The sequence below is a fragment of the Mastigoproctus giganteus genome, chromosome 14 (assembly GCF_048544385.1).
Source record: "Mastigoproctus giganteus isolate SK-2022 chromosome 14, ASM4854438v1, whole genome shotgun sequence".
NCBI lineage: Eukaryota > Metazoa > Arthropoda > Arachnida > Uropygi > Thelyphonidae > Mastigoproctus > Mastigoproctus giganteus.
The window spans coordinates 115,159,083-115,175,082 of NC_143588.1; the positions used below are offsets into that span (position 1 = coordinate 115,159,083).

The window sequence follows — 16,000 nt, forward strand, 5'->3', positions numbered from 1 at the left end:
GCTTGTGAAAAGGTCATGCTGTTCCAAAATAATTCATGCTCTGATTGTGGTGCAAAGGGCTTCTATGATAGTCAAAACCTTTCTGGCAGTAGCTCAAGACTAGTTTTCTCAAGCAACACACAGTTCTGACTCCTGCAGTTCGTCACTGCTGGGGATTCACTGGGAAGGTCTACAACTCCTCTTTCTCAGCTTTATTGACTCCATCAATCCTTGCCATGCATCTAATGCCTTCAGTCGCATTGGGTAGCTCACTTTCAAAACCAGATTTCTGTGTGACTTCTGGGTATAGTTTCTGTACGATATTCTTTATACAATACAGAGAGATCTTTCATGCCTTATTACTGTTGAAGATTGCCACCATTAGGTGAAAATTTTTCCACCAGTTCCACATGCTTTGTACATGATGATGTTATTTATAATAATTTAAGTGCAAAGCCGGCATGTGGTGTGCAGTAAATAAGTAGTATACAGTACATCTAACCTGATGGGATTACCCCCACCTAGTACTACTTGTCTAAGGCTTGGCCTCCCTCCTCCAGGATGAGTTTGCATAATTTTTTTAAAAAATATTTTGAATAAACTAAGTTGCAATGCATTTGTATTGGTTGTGCTAGACAAGGCCTAACTGTATAACATAAGCAAAATATTTTTTGGAGAGAAAGGGAAACGTGTGAAAATTCTTTTAGTTCATTGGCAGTTCTCTTAAAGTTAGAAAGTATCCCCATTATTTCAATTTCAAACATTAAACCAAACAAATAGGGAGTATATGTCCCATTAAATACTTTTTAAATTGAATTAGAACAGAGTGGTATATCATCAAACTATAGTACGTAAGGGATTCTTGAAAAGTATGAACATGTATTTTAGGAGAAACTATGCTTAATGCAATAGTGAAATGCCACAACTTTGGTTACTAAACCAAAATGGCAGCTTTTGATGTAGTCAATTCAATACAACCCCTCCTCGTAATTTTCATGACATTTGCATATAAAAATGGGTAGGACAGTACTCAATACAGGAGAAGTGCCTGAATATGGTGACTCCAAAAAGTAGTGTGTTAATGGGAACTGGTACATTATCAGCACTGTTGCTCGGAATGAATAGTGAGAACAACAAATTCCATGCATGCTGCCCTTCGACTTCCTTCTGATTGATTCAGTTTTTCTTTATCTCCAACTTTATATTTAATTTGTTTTTTTGTGTATAATTCTAGTGCTTTGTAATCTTTATATGAATATTAATGTATTTTTGCTTTTTGAAGTGTGCTGTGATAATGAGCTCTCAGATGTAAAGGGCAATAATGAAAATACAATTCAAAAAATCAGTTGACATGGAAAGTGAAAATGAAAACTAAGACAACAAAGTTCTATTCAGACCTACTTCATTTGATACCAGTGAACCAAGTATTCGGTCACAGGTTCTTTCAAGTAGAACAATTGAAATAATTATTGAAAAGGATCCAGTACAAATTGAAAATTATGATTTTCCAAGAGATCATACAGGAAATGTTTTTCTGTTATTATAAATGCAAATTGATGATTGCAGGAAGTTATTCGCAGATGGCTAATTTATAACGTTAAATTATACAGCATACCTATAATTATTGCTCAAACACCCTATACAAATACCAAAATTTCACTTGAAATAGCAGTTTTACAGGTCGTCAAATTGCATTTGTCGTTAAAATTTTTATTTTTTATTTATAATCTTTCTACCAAATTTGTCTAATAAGGTAAATTTTTACTTACTAAAAACTAAGAAATATATAGAATTATATTCGTATATTTTTACACTATAGTAGATGCTGTCGGGATTTTGGGCCAGACCCAGAGAAGATTATTGTTACTTATTCTCGGCGGTTACTGCCACCCAGATGACACCATTTCAAGGCTTTTTGGCCTCTCTTTGATGGGTGGGTAGATACCCTGATGTAATAGTGACAACCGAATTATGAAGTACTGTATAACTCCACAATATGCCTGATTGTGTGCAATGGTTTAGTCTAAAAGGCATTTCTTGGCTAAAGCCTGAGTGTATGAAGTTTACTTATGCATGGGTTAATGCATCATTTTAATTATATCATTGTGAATACCTTCACAACGATTTGCTGTGGTATTGCACTACCTCAAATAAGTAACGCCTCACCTATGGAGAAGATTATTGTTACTTATTCTCGGTGGACACCACCACCAAGATGGCATCGTTTCAAGGCTTTTTGGCCTCTCTTCGATTGCAACACCAGGGTACCTACTCATCTACAGAAGAGAGGCCAAAATGCCTTGAAACAGTGCCATCTGTGGTGGTATCTGTCGAGAATATGTAACAATAGTCTTCTCCATGGGTGAAGGTATTCACAATATGATATATAATTAAAACTACCCTGATAGTATAAATTGTGTATGTGCATTAACCTATGCATAAGTAAACTTCAGTCATATGTATTCAGTTTATAGCTACCCAAGTGCTTAGCATTTTAAGGTACCTCATATACATTATTTGAAAAAAGCAATGGTAGTTTTAAATGCTTTCCAAATTTGATAGCATTATTGAAAATCATATTAAAAATATTCATAAATCAAAGACCAGTAATTGTTGCATACTTCATTATTTAGGTAACAAATTCCAAAATGAAATAATTTTTACTCGCTAATAAAAGGGAAGAGATAGAAAAAAGAAGCAAAATCATTATTTTAGGTTGCACACCAGATGCTGGCCTCGAACAATTAACCATGGTTATTAGCGTTGTCGTTTAGTAATACTGGTGTCAAAATACAAGAAAATTTTTGGGGGTTTTACAAATTATAGATTCAATGGTAGACGGTCATTTTTATTAAAAGAATTAGAAACACTTACTTTAGATATTCATGATATAAGGGGCAAGGTTATGGAGCAAACACCCTTGTGGGTTGCATGGTTAGATCACTGTCCTCCCCACACTGGTGAAAAGACCTGAGTTTCAATCCCGTTGATGATGTGAGGAATTTTTTTATAGACCTTCACAACTTGGCTGAGTTAGTCTCAGGCAAGGATAGGATGGTCTTTCTCCTGGAAACTAGAGTTTTTTTTTTCTCTCCAGAAAACAGAAAATCAACATCAGAACACATGCAATTCACTGACAACATAAACGGAGCAATATGGCCTTACCGATGCCCCTAAAATCCTATTACTACTACTGCTCAATGCAAAGGGAAACATAGGTCTACAGATAAGAATTTTAAATATAAATCCCCATGCCATGTTCGTACTGTACTTGGACACTGCCACTCTCAAAAACTTTATGGTGGTGGCTTGGCCCACATTTTAAATTTAGTGATAACTGATTTTGCTAACATTACTCAATACAGTTGATTTATTTAATATCATTCAGGAAATTTATGAATTTCATCCATGTTCTATATACAGATGGAATATATAGAGAAAACTGAAAATTTTAACATTAAAACCCAGAAGTGATACATTGGGAAAGTAGAATTAAAAGCATTTGCATTTCCATCTAGGGGTAGTTTACAACAATTTGGTAAGTTTTCAAATAAGAGATGTGAATACAAAAATACGTAGCACAGTCTTTAGGATCAGACGTTAAACTTTTAAATTTGCTTGTTTCTTAATTGGCATGATGTTTTATTCAAAATTTATTTCGTAAGTAAACTTATACAAGACCTCTAAAATGTGTAGATATTATTATTATTAGCCATAAGGTGCAAGGAAGCCTTAGGCTTATGCTTCACCAGCTAAAAAAAAAAAAAAAAACCCGAGTTACCCTGAGAGAGAAAGAGAGAGTGTGTGTCAAAAGTAGAAAGGAATCGCCAAGAAAGAGAAGAATGATGATATCCAGCTCAGGACCCTGGGTTTGTCAAGCCCATACTCGCCAGATGTGAACCTCTAGGGTTATGTTAAATCAATTGATAACCTATTTTAATGGAAAAAGAAATGAAGGTTATAATAAATATTTAGAAATATCAAAGGAGTTAGCGTATGAAATTGAAGTTCATCCAGGATTTCCTGCAGTTCATAGTTTAAGAGCTAGAGGTAAAATGAAACAATTTTCTTATGAGCGTGATGATGAACCACTACAGGATCCAAAAATAAACTTCTTACATCATTATAGATAGCTTTACAGTCAATCGAAAAATGTTTCTCATTATTAAAAGAGCATTGTAGCACAGATTCCTATACGTATTCTTATACAATTCCGTCATTTGAATGTCCCCCAATCTTCTATACCTTTGAAATCTTTTCCTGGCTTTTCTCAATTCTTTCTTCATGTGTTGTAAATTTCTATTCCACCATATTACAGGTCTGGATACAAGCTTTTTCTTTTTCATTGAAAAGTTTGAAGCTCCATAAACTATGTCCTGAAATTTACATACATATTCTTCAGGACTTAGTAAATCCCAATTTATTTCATTTACTTTGTCATTGAAGGCCAGATCAAAACCTTCCCAATTAACTGTTTTGATAGAAAACCTTTCTGCTTCCTTTATTTGCCGTATTTTCTCTATCTGACTCAGTTTAAACAAAATACCATTATGATCACTTGTAGTTAAGTAATCAACTACTTTCCAGTCATATATCTTCTCGAGAATTGACACAGTACATACTGTAACATCTATATAGGATTGCCCATGTACAGAGCTATATGTTGGTATATGGCGAGGAATATTGACAACCACCATACCAGAGGTAGATAGGAAGTCCTCAAGGATCTCACCTCTATCATCAGACTCCGCACTACCCCATAGTACAGATTTAGAATTAGAGTCCATTCCAAAAACTATATGGCAACCTTGAAGTACGTCCTTTATCTTCTCCAAGTAATTAATATAAGGATTATATTAATTACTTACTCTAGCTCCGCACATTTCTTTCGCGCTGATTGTTTGCTGATCACGATTTTGTGTTAACAGTGTATTGAACACGAATAGAGCCGACAGGAACATGATAAATAAGCTGCAAAACTTAACCTTCATTTGTAGTAAGGGTTTTCTTTATAGACTTTCATATGCACTAGTAAAAAAAAAGGTCAGGTTAGCTTATACACCAAATTCGAGACGGATTCTAGCGAAAATCGGAATCCGTAATGTTTAGTATGCACCTTTTTTTCGCTTCAGTCCATCCTGAACCTGAGCGCGAAAACAGCTTTTTCTGAGTTTGAAGTTACATCTGCCAGTGTCCTCGTGGGTAGCACAGTCGGTAGGATCACTATTCTGCCCTACTAGTATAAAAGACCTGAGTTTGAGTCCCGTCGATGACGGGAAGAATTTTTATGGGCCTTTTCCATAACGTGGCTGGGTTGGTCGGTTTAAGCGAGCGTAGGGTAAATCGGTTTTTTTCTCTCAGAAACTCGGGTTTTTTGCCCAGCAAAAAGAAAACTGACCTCGGAACAGATGCAATTTGCAGACATACTATGGCCATCAGCCACAGTCGCTGATGCTCCTAATCCCGACAACATTTGGTATTCCTTACGATTTTTAGAATGTTGTTTATATATCAGCTTCCTGTCGAATGATAAGGCTTATCAAGCAAGAGGAGCAACTAGAATCATAATGCAAAATAAGAAAAAATAAATTATTTAGGAATTAGGAACCAGCCAAATCCAGGTCATGGTTTTTATTTAGCATTAGCATTAATTGTGCAAAAAAGCAAGCTTATATAGCATCAGCAAAAAAAAAAAAAAAAACCTTCCCATTTTACCCATCTGGTCAGTCCAAATGTTTGTCTAGTTCTGGCTTGAATTTATTTAAACTGTCAACTTACACAACAACAGATGGCAGTCTGTTCCAGCAATCAACTATCTGCTGGCTAAAGGCAAACTTCTGCACATCTATTCTAAAGCTGTCTTTCCTCAATTTGAATTTATGCCCCCTCAGGTGAGAGGCATAAACCTTATACACCTCAATCAGATCCTTGCAGGTGCCTAGTCTCCAGATGCTGCAACTTGCAGAATTTAAGCCTCTATTGGTAAGAGCAACCCTTTGTTCCTCTCACCAATCTTGTTGCCCTTCTCTATTTGCTAGTCCTCTTGTGAGAAAAAAATCACGCGAATTATATTAATTGAAAAATTCGGGGAAAAGTGTGTCCCTTTACCCCTTACTGCTGGCACCCATGGTCTTGCCCTCGTGGTAGTACAGTTACACCGGTCCCTACACCGGGTGGCAAAGACCTGAGTTCGAGTCCGTCGATGACGGCAGGAATTTTTATGGGCCTTTTTTCACAACGTGGCTGAGTTAGTCGGTCTCAGGTGAGGGTAGCAAAGTGTTTTCTCCCGGAAACTCGGGTTTCTTTTCTAGGAAAAACAAAATCGACCACAGAACACACGCAATTTACAGACTATGGCCTTAGTTGCCGATGCTCCTAATAAACCACTTATAACAATAACAACAACCCATGGTCTGGGCACATCATCATTTCATTAGTCGCTCATGTGCTATAAAAACCAAAACAAAACCCGTGGTCTCGCTGCTATTTTTTTTTTTTTTTTTGTAAAATTCGTATCATGATGTCATATACCAACTATTTTATCTTGAATGAACAATGATTATTATTGATTATTAATAAATATCAATATCAGTACGTAATTAGTATTTGAATAAACAATAACGTTAACCCAAAGTTTGTAATTATTTACTGGTGAAAAACATAAAGAGACCGCTGTGGGGCGTGATGACGCAATTTTCCTCTCCGTGAATGCTGTGTTTGAACAGATGGACTCACACAGAAGTAAAATGCTATCACAGAGTACTCTGGTGATGGACTGTAACCAACCGCCATAAGCACGGTGTACAGGTCAATGTGTTTCATTTTTCGCTTAGTTGTATGACTTACAGATTGTAAATATTATTATTATTAGCCATATAGTGCAAGGAAGACTGAGGCTTATGCTGCACTGGCAAAAAAATATTTACGAGTTACCCTGAGAGAGAGAGAAATCACAAAGAAAGAGAAGAATGATATCCAGGTCAGGACTCTGGGTGTGCCAAGCCCATATTCATTAAATGCAATTGATAAGGCGACCAAACAAAAATATCTGTATACTTTAGATATACTCAAGGTAACTCGGGAATTTTTTTTTTGGCTGGTGCAGCATAAGCCTCAGGCTTCCTTGCACCATTTGGCTAATAATAATACAGCCACTCCCCGATTAACGTAAGGGTTGCGTTCCGTGGAACTCCACTTAAGTCGAATTTTAGGTAAGACAGAATTTCCCCCATGCTTGTGCAGCACTCGCAACTGCGCTCACCGAATTGATTGAATCAAAGAATCATTAAATGAATGCAATCGAATGGAAATGGTTTCTTGTGTAGGCTATACAAGAAACCATTTCCCTGACCACACAAGAAACCATAGTATATACACTTATATACTTATTATTCAGCCTTTTACAAAACATAAAATAAAACAGTCGGCTCAAGTGACATTTCTAACAGCGAAGTTCATAACCTGAACATGCGGAAACACTGACATGCACGGCGTGGCACGCATGCTAGATGTTTCTATATGTACAGGAGATCACGTGACACTGGGCAGAGTCAGCACCCGTCAATCACTGCCGTGTAGAGAGGGTGCACCAGATACTAAATCTTAGCCAAGAAATGTATCTCATGCGCGGAAAAATTACAAAAGCACGAAATTTTAAAAATTATTAAACTACAAAAAAAGATGGTGGCTTCTTTCTTTTCATCGTAGATTTCTTTGTAGCAAGTAAGCATATCATCATTCACCCTTCTGTTAACTTTTAAGACTCGTTCACTGTCAGGATCCGTCTTCTCAAACCTCACCATTGCTGATGCAATTTCATGAGATGCCATTGCCATCTCTCTCTGGTGATGAAGCATCTTGGCTCCTTGGCATCTTGGCTCCATTAGTTCATCTTGAGTTTCATCAGCATTTTCTTCTTTCACTTTTGCTGCCTGCAAGTCACTAAGTTCTTTGTTAGATAATTTCTTTTCTTCCTCTATTAACTCCACATCTTTGGCAGCAGCCTCCAACTTAAGTAGCTCTGCAACATTTACAATCTTATCTTCATATGATTTGCCTTTTTCAAACCCTTTGAAGCCGTTTACGTGCCGTGGGCATATATTTTCTTCCATATGCCATTTAAACAACTTTTAGTAATTTGCACCCAGGCCTTATGATGGCGTGGTAAATATTGTAAGATTTCCAAAAGTCTCTTAACGTAAAATTTTTCTCACAGTCTACTGCAGGCAATGCCGAGCAAATGTTGGTTATAAATAGTATGCTTTTAGATTCAAAATAACACCCTTATCTTTAGGTTCAATGAGTGAATTCATGTTTGGTGGTAGAAATATGACTCTCACATTTGAATCATGTAGATATATATCATGTCCAGGAGCATTATCTAATAGAAGCAAAATATTGAAAGGAACGTCGTTGTCTTTACAATATTTTTCAACCTCGGGAATGAAGGAGCACTTAAACCAATCCTCAAAGAGAGATATTGTTATCCATGCTCCCTGGTTCGATTGGAAATGCATGGGTAAGGTGGCTTTATTGATGCCCTTAAATGCACAAGGATTTCCAGAATGGTACACAAGTAGTGGTATTAATCTGTAATCTCCCACTGCATAACCCCATTCCAAGAGCATGGCCCTATCTTTTGAAGCCTTGAAACCTGGCATTGTCTGTTCCCCTTTGGCAATGTATGTTCGATCCAGCATTTTTTTCCAATACAGAGCAGTCTCGTCGACGTTAAAAGTTTGCTGCATTGAATAGCTGCTTTCATCAATAATTTTTTCCAACTCAGCACAAAATTTTTCTGCAGCTGCAGAATCGGCACTGGCGACTTCACCACATACTTTAATGTTTTGGAAACCAGCATGATGCTTGAACCTATTAGACCACCCATTGCTTTCCCGAACTTGGCTTGGGGTTAGCCGTACTTATCCTTAATATCTTCATAAATACTTTTTTCTTTTGCTTGAATGGCCATTGGACTCAAGGGCACTTGCTTCTGAATCTGATTTTCCATCCATATTATTAATAGCTGTTCCATCTTCGATGTAGCACCTGAACACCGTTTTGTGATCACTGTTAATCTTAAGTGCATTGATCCTTTGACATGTTCTTTTATACGTGCAGTGTCCTTTATAATAGTATTTGCTGTTGAAGCAGCGGGACCTAATTCCCTTGCAATAGATGACAAACTTTGTCCTGCTTCTTTCTTCTTAATCATTTTCATCTTCATTTCTAAATAAATTTTGTTTTGTTTCCTGGCACTGCTATCACTTGCACTTTCCCTTGGTCCCTCTCCCTTCATCATTGTAATATGTAAATAGGAATGAAGAGAAGTTTCCGAAACTTTGTTTTTTATATGATTAGAGATTTCAGTGAAGGGGAACATATTTCACCATAATACCGTAACGTAAAAACCCACACAATTCCAGTTATTATCGCAACTATTGCAAATGCAATAAGATCGAGTTTACTACCAGTTTATAATAGATTGTGCTAACAGAAAAGCCCAATAAACTGGAAAGTGCAAATTGTTTTTGTTGTTTTTGGTTGTGACATCTAGAAACATGTTTTAGAAAATATCACAAAATTGATTCTTATAAAGGAACATATGATAACGACGAAAGTGTAGTGAAATTTCCATTATAAATATGACCTTTTAGAGAGATAAATAGCTTAGTCATATAGCGAAATTTTCAACTTCCAAGGACTTGGAATGAATTACAAAAAAAAAAAAAAAAAAAACAATGGGTTCACATTACGATATTTTCACGATACCTCCATTTATTCTTATGGGATGCAAAATACGTTTCATATTTTTTTCATTTTGCACCAGCTGGCAAAAACTTACGTAAAGTCGAATTTGTGTAAGCTGGGAAGTTCCTGTAATAATAATAATAATATCGTTTTTGCAGCATCTTGACTTGTTACATGTTTTAAGACAGCCCTGCTAATGAAAGAAGCAAAAAAATATATAATTGTTCGTGTCGCATTTATTAAATGCAATGGATGTCCTTGCTAGGATTTGTTTTGTATACCTCTTACCATGTATGAATTGTCAGAAATTTACTTCAGGATTTTGTACTGATGCATTTTTGTGTTGATGAAATGGCTAGCAAGGTGAGCAGTTTCCTGTGCATCTAATAGCCATTTAGAACAAAGAGACATATTCTCATGTGTTTACATGCCAGGAGTGTATTTAATTAATTTTATGATTTCAAGTTCTGGCAAATCAACGAATGCAGACATTATGAATAAGAGGATGCAGAATTTGAATATGATAAATTCCATAATTGCCAAGAGCATCAGGATGCTCCTGGGATTTGGGAAAAATCAATGATACCCACCATCCTTGTGTTGGGAAGTGGTATAAAAGCAACTGCATTCGCCAGAAGCAAGCAGATCACTGAAATGCTGAAGCATTGGGCTTAAATTTCAGTGTGGACTCATCATAGGATATCACACTAGTAATCAATATATTTGTGACATTGCAACAACTCTGCAGTACCCAAGGTCAGTGGTGGCTGACGTAATCACAAAATGAAAATGTTGTAGTGCTATTACGACCAGGAAACATTTAGGTAAACTGCAGAAATTTATGGAATGGAAAGAGACTAGATGGTTCTGAGAAGATTGATGTGTAGCTCCCATCAATTCTCATTGAATACCATCTACCAGGAGTTTAGGGAAGCCAAGGGAATTAATATTACTACAAGGACAATTCACAGGGTGCTGCATATCGTCAGATTTTATGGAAGGGCTGTAGCACACAAACCAAACATCATAGGCTGAAAGAGACAGTGTTAACCTGCCTGGTGCACAGCCCATTATAATTGGTCCCATAAACCTTGGAAAGCTATGTTATGAATGATGAATACCGGTATGCAGTTCTCCATTATTTTTGCCATGTTTGTATCTGGTAGTTGCATGGAGAATGTAATGCTGTTTACCAGCATGTCTTTCCAACCTTCTCATTGCCAAAGTGTGTTACTGTAGACCAGGTGGCTTCGTTGAATATAATTAATATACTAGTGGGTGAGCAAATCAGATGTCTTATTATGGGAGACTTTAATTTGTCTGAGATTGTCTGGAATCTGTGTGTTGGGCATTCACTGGATGTCTGTTTTCTGTATCATTATATTGGAGATGCCACAAGGGAAAGAAATATTCTCAATCTGATTATCAGTAAGGATTCATCAAATATTAAGAATTTTCAAATAAAGGGACTTCTGCCACTATCAGCTTTAAAGTAGGGCAAAATGCTATAGGTTGGTTTAAGGAAAACCTGCAGTTTGGCCACTATATTGAACCCATTATTCCACCCTATGGGTTGCCCTAAATTTATAAATCCAAACCTCACCACAATTCCACCAATCTAATTGTATTTTGAAAGTAATCCCTAAAAACCACTCTAATCAAACAGAACAATTTGGACCAGTGACACAATTGAAGTGAAACTAGTGTGGAACAGCGGCAGCTCACTGCAGACATAATTGAAGGCCGCCGTAGCCTAGTGGTCAGGCGCACGGGTGCATAAGTATATGTGCCTTGAGTGACTGGGGTTCAAGCCCGTGACTGCTGAATACGGTGCTGTTTCTTGTATTCTGTCTATCTTGTGAACTCCTCTAACTGTTAATTATTGATTGGGGTGCATGAAATTTGAAACCCCTGTATTTCCATACTGTTGAAAATATAAGTTCTGTATATATAATAAAATAAAAGACACTTTTAGGAAATGCACTTTGAAACATAATTAGGTTAAGTAAACAATTTTTTTATAATTTACAAATAAAGGCATTTTTAATGCACAGCGAGTTAAGTAAAAATTAATGTAATAATCTGTAGTGAAATAAATTATGACTAATAGCATAGATAAGATGGAAAAAATATATAAATCAATAAAAAATAATCATAAACCAAGGTACATATTTATCAAGAAGCCACAACATGACCATGGTTTCTAGAAGCACAAAATATTTCAATTAACCAGATAATTTAGTGTAAGTTCTTCAAAATTATACTAAATTATGTTATTTTAATTTTGTTAACTTTTCCATCTTAAATTTTGTACATCTAAACTGAATGGCAGGGGCTTCAATACATTTCCACCTAGAAGTTTGGAATCACGTTTCATTTTTCTTAATTTTCAAAGTTTTTATTAAAATAGAACCAACTTATTTACCAACTTTTATTAAAATATTTTCTATTATGTATAAAAATTAAAAAACTTAAATAATATTTAAGAAATTTCTAGAATATTGAAAATGTTCCAGAAAAGTGTAGGCGATTCCTGAATGTGGTAGAGCATCCAGAAAATTCCTATGCAGTAGTACATTGTAGATGATTTTAGAGTGTTTTGCAATGATATTAATTGAGGAGTAAGAGCTGTAATTTATAAATTCAAACACCCATCATTCAGAAAGAGTGTTTTGTGATAAACATGGGAAGAAATAAGGAACTGCGTGTTGAAAAAAGAAGTACAATTATAATTCTGTATAAAGAAAGTATTGGCAAAAAACTAGGTGTTTCTTCATTTAAAGGAGTACAGATTAGCATTCAACAATTCAAGGACACTGGCAGCTTAAAGGACAAACGATGATCAGGACAACTGCATATAAAAATGGAAATACAAGATAAGACCATAACATGGATTTCTAAGTGCAGTCGATGACTTACTGCACCCGAAATCCAAGCTGAGTTCAGTCGGAACAGAGAAAGTCCTGTGTATGTATATATCCTATTAACAAGCAGGGCTTCATGATCATGTAGTTGTCCGAAAATCCTTACTAAACCGGGAAAATTGAAAGAACATGTTGGCCTTGACATTGGATAATTGAAGAGTGGAAAAATGTACTGCGGATGGGTGAATCCAAATTTTAAATTTTTGGATCCAATCATAGAGTTTATGTGAGACAATCAACTGAAGAAAAATTGGTGCTACATTGTTTAGCACCTACAGCCAAGCACTGTGGTGGTTCCATCATGATCTGGGATTTGCTTCTGTTTTTCCGGAATGGGTGATATCAGAATTGAAGGAATTTTATAAAAAATAAAGTTATAAAAATATTCTTGAACATGATGCAATATTCTCTGGACTTCGACTTTGCAGAAGAAATTTTATATTAGAACAAGGCAATGACCCGAAGCACAGCTCTGTGCTGCGCAAGAACTTTCTAGCAGCTAAACAACTGGAAGGGATATTACAAATTATGGTATGGTCACCGCAATTACCTTACATAAACTCAATAGATCTTTTATGTGATCATCTAGACCAGTGGTTTTCAACTGGGGTGCAAGCGGCACACTAGGGTGCTACAACAACATTCTTGAGGTGCCGTGTAATTTCGGTTTAAGTTACTTAAAGTTATTATTATTATTTATTTATTTTTTTTTTGAAATTTATACATTTATTTCATTATAAAAAGGTGTACGATATCCATTGTACCGTATCTTTTTAATTTTGTGGTGATCTATAATTGATCTTTATTTAGTACCTCTATATAAAGAATAAAATTTTTATATAGATATATATTAAAAGGTCGAAAACCACTGTGTTAGGTGTTTCTTTTGGCCTAGGGGTGCCGTGAAAAAATTACTGGGACACTAAAGGTGCCGTGAACCGAGAAGTTTGGGAACCTCTGATCTAGACTGTCAAGTCCATGAAGTCTGGCCATCTTCACAAAATTTCTGGAACCTTGGAGATTGCTTGGAATAATGTTAGTTAAGAAACTTATAAAATTAATGACGAATGACATGTTTGTTTAAGGCAGTGATAAAATCTCATGGAAGTTATTTTGATGAATAATCAGTATATTAATATTGATAATTTCAATATTTTTGTAGTGGTTTTTTATTTTATTAAACCTTACATTATCATAGCTAATTTCAAAAAAAAATAATAATCAACTGTTGTCATATGTTGTAATTCCAAACTTCTAGGCAGAAGTATATATATATATATGTTATATTTTATTTTTAATTATTTTATAATTATAGTTTATTTTAATTTAAATAATTTTAAATTTATTTTTTCTGTTTTTTTTTTTTCAGATTCAAGAAGATAGAATAAATTGTTGATCCAATGAAGTAAAATGGCAGCAGGAAGTTAAACAAAATAAGAGTAGATGTACAGAATAAGACAGTGATCTTACTCTTGGCAAGTAAAAGTATTAATGGAAAAATTATTTTCAGACTGAAAATATTTGCTGTTGAAACTAACAATGTGTTGTTATGTAAGAAGGAACTCTTCATGCACTCAAGAAAAATCACAGAAAAATGCATTAAAACACATAACTAAGCAAGGTAAACAAGGTTTCATTAGCCAGAATGGAGTTATTAAAAGCAAGAATTACAGAAATGTATTCTCAAAGGATTAATCCATCAAAACAGAAAGAAAAGTAGACAAAACACAATTATATATGTAGAACCTGTAGGAAAATATTTGCATACTCAAAGGACACTTATTGGTTCACATTCAGGAGAAAACCTCTTGAGAAATATGGCAGAAGTCATTTTCGAGATCAGATGAACTAAAAACTTGTTTACAATTCATACTCAATGGAAACTTTTCTCCTGTGAAATATGTGGTAAGGCATTGCAATCTATTAATCTCAAAAGTCATTTATTATTCACACTAAGGAGAGACCCTTCTGTTATGAAATGCTCGGTAAGGCATTGTCAAGCTCACAAAGTCTAAAAACCCATTTAGCATTTCACACCCGGGAGAAACCTTTTTCCTGTGAAACTTGTTGCAAGGCATTTTCAAAATCAAGTGATCTAAAGAGACATCTTTTAGTTCACACCCAGGAGAAAACATTGTTTTGTGAAATATGTGGAAAAGCATTTGCTAGGCAAGATGTCCTAAAAAGACATTTATTAATTCATACTCAAGAGAAAACATTCTCTTGTGAAATATGTAGCAAGACATTTTCACAATCAAGTTATCTGAAAAAACACTTATTAGTCCATAATCAGGAGAAAATTTTCACTTGTGAAATATGTGGAAAAGTCTTTTCGCAATCAGGTCATCTGAAAACTCATTCATTAGTCCACATTCAGGAGAAACTTTTCACTTGTAAAATATGTGACAAGGCATTTTTACAATCAGGTCATCTAAAAACTCATGTATTAGTTCACACTCAGGAGAAATTCTTCACTTGTGAAATGTGTGGCAAGAAATTTTCACGATCAAGTCATTTGAAAACTCATTCATTAGTCCACACTCAGGCAAAACCTTTCACTTGTGAAATATGTGGCAAGGTGTTTTCACAACAAGGTCATCTAAAAACCCACATATTAATTCACACTCAGGAGAAACTCTTCACTTGCAAAATATGTGGCAAGGAATTTTCACGATCAGGTCATTTGAAAAGTCATTCATTAGTCCACATTCACGAAAAACTCTTCACTTGCAAAATATGTGGCAAGGAATTTTCACGATCAGGTCATTTGAAAAGTCATTCATTAGTCCACATTCACGAAAAACTCTTTACTTGCAAAATATGTGGCAAGGAATTTTCACGATCAGGTCAATTGAAGAAACATGTAACAGTTCATAATCCAGGGAAATTCATGTGAAATTTGTGGCAAGGCATTTTCAGCATTAGGTGTTCTCAGAATGTATTTGTTAGTTCACTCCCAGGAGTGACGTTTATCTTGTGAAGTATGTGGCAAGAAATTTTTAGTCATCTCATCTAAAATCCCATTTACACGTTCACAGTCAAGAGAAACACATCTCTTATAAAACATGTCTCAAGGTATTTACAACATTGTGTAGTCTGAATTTGTTCATTCATATGTGTGAAAAACTTCTCTTATGAAGTGTGCATCAAAGCATTTTTCCAGTCAGGTATTCTGAAAAAACATTTATTCATCATACTAAAAAGAAAAATCCTTTGCTTGATAAGCATGTATAGTAGTATTTTCAGCATCATGCAGCTTTACAAGAAGATATTTTCTTCTGTCATTGATTCTTTCAGTATGTTTATTCAAACATTTACTGTGTGTAATGTTTGCCAAAGAAAATGTT

General features: G+C 35.2%; 2 protein-coding genes across 2 annotated transcripts; one reads left to right on the forward strand and one right to left on the reverse strand.

The window, feature by feature from the left end:
* Positions 1 to 4,094: 4,094 nt before the first annotated feature.
* LOC150075595 (uncharacterized) lies at positions 4,095 to 4,766 on the reverse strand. Its single transcript, XM_090388572.1, has one exon. The coding sequence runs from the start codon at positions 4,764 to 4,766 to the stop codon at positions 4,095 to 4,097; it is 672 nt and encodes a 223-aa protein (XP_090244698.1).
* A 9,865-nt stretch (positions 4,767 to 14,631) lies between these two features.
* LOC150075596 (uncharacterized) lies at positions 14,632 to 15,773 on the forward strand. Its single transcript, XM_090388573.1, has one exon. It carries the CDS (start codon positions 14,632 to 14,634, stop codon positions 15,547 to 15,549), a length of 918 nt encoding a protein of 305 aa, XP_090244699.1. The 3' UTR covers positions 15,550 to 15,773.
* The last annotated feature ends 227 nt before the right edge of the window (positions 15,774 to 16,000 follow it).

Excerpts from the sequence above, each read along its gene's own strand:
- LOC150075596 (XM_090388573.1), top strand. The coding sequence starts at position 14,632 with ATGCTCGGTAAGGCATTGTCAAGCTCACAAAGTCTAAAAACCCATTTA.
- LOC150075595 (XM_090388572.1), bottom strand. The coding sequence starts at position 4,766 with ATGGACTCTAATTCTAAATCTGTACTATGGGGTAGTGCGGAGTCTGAT.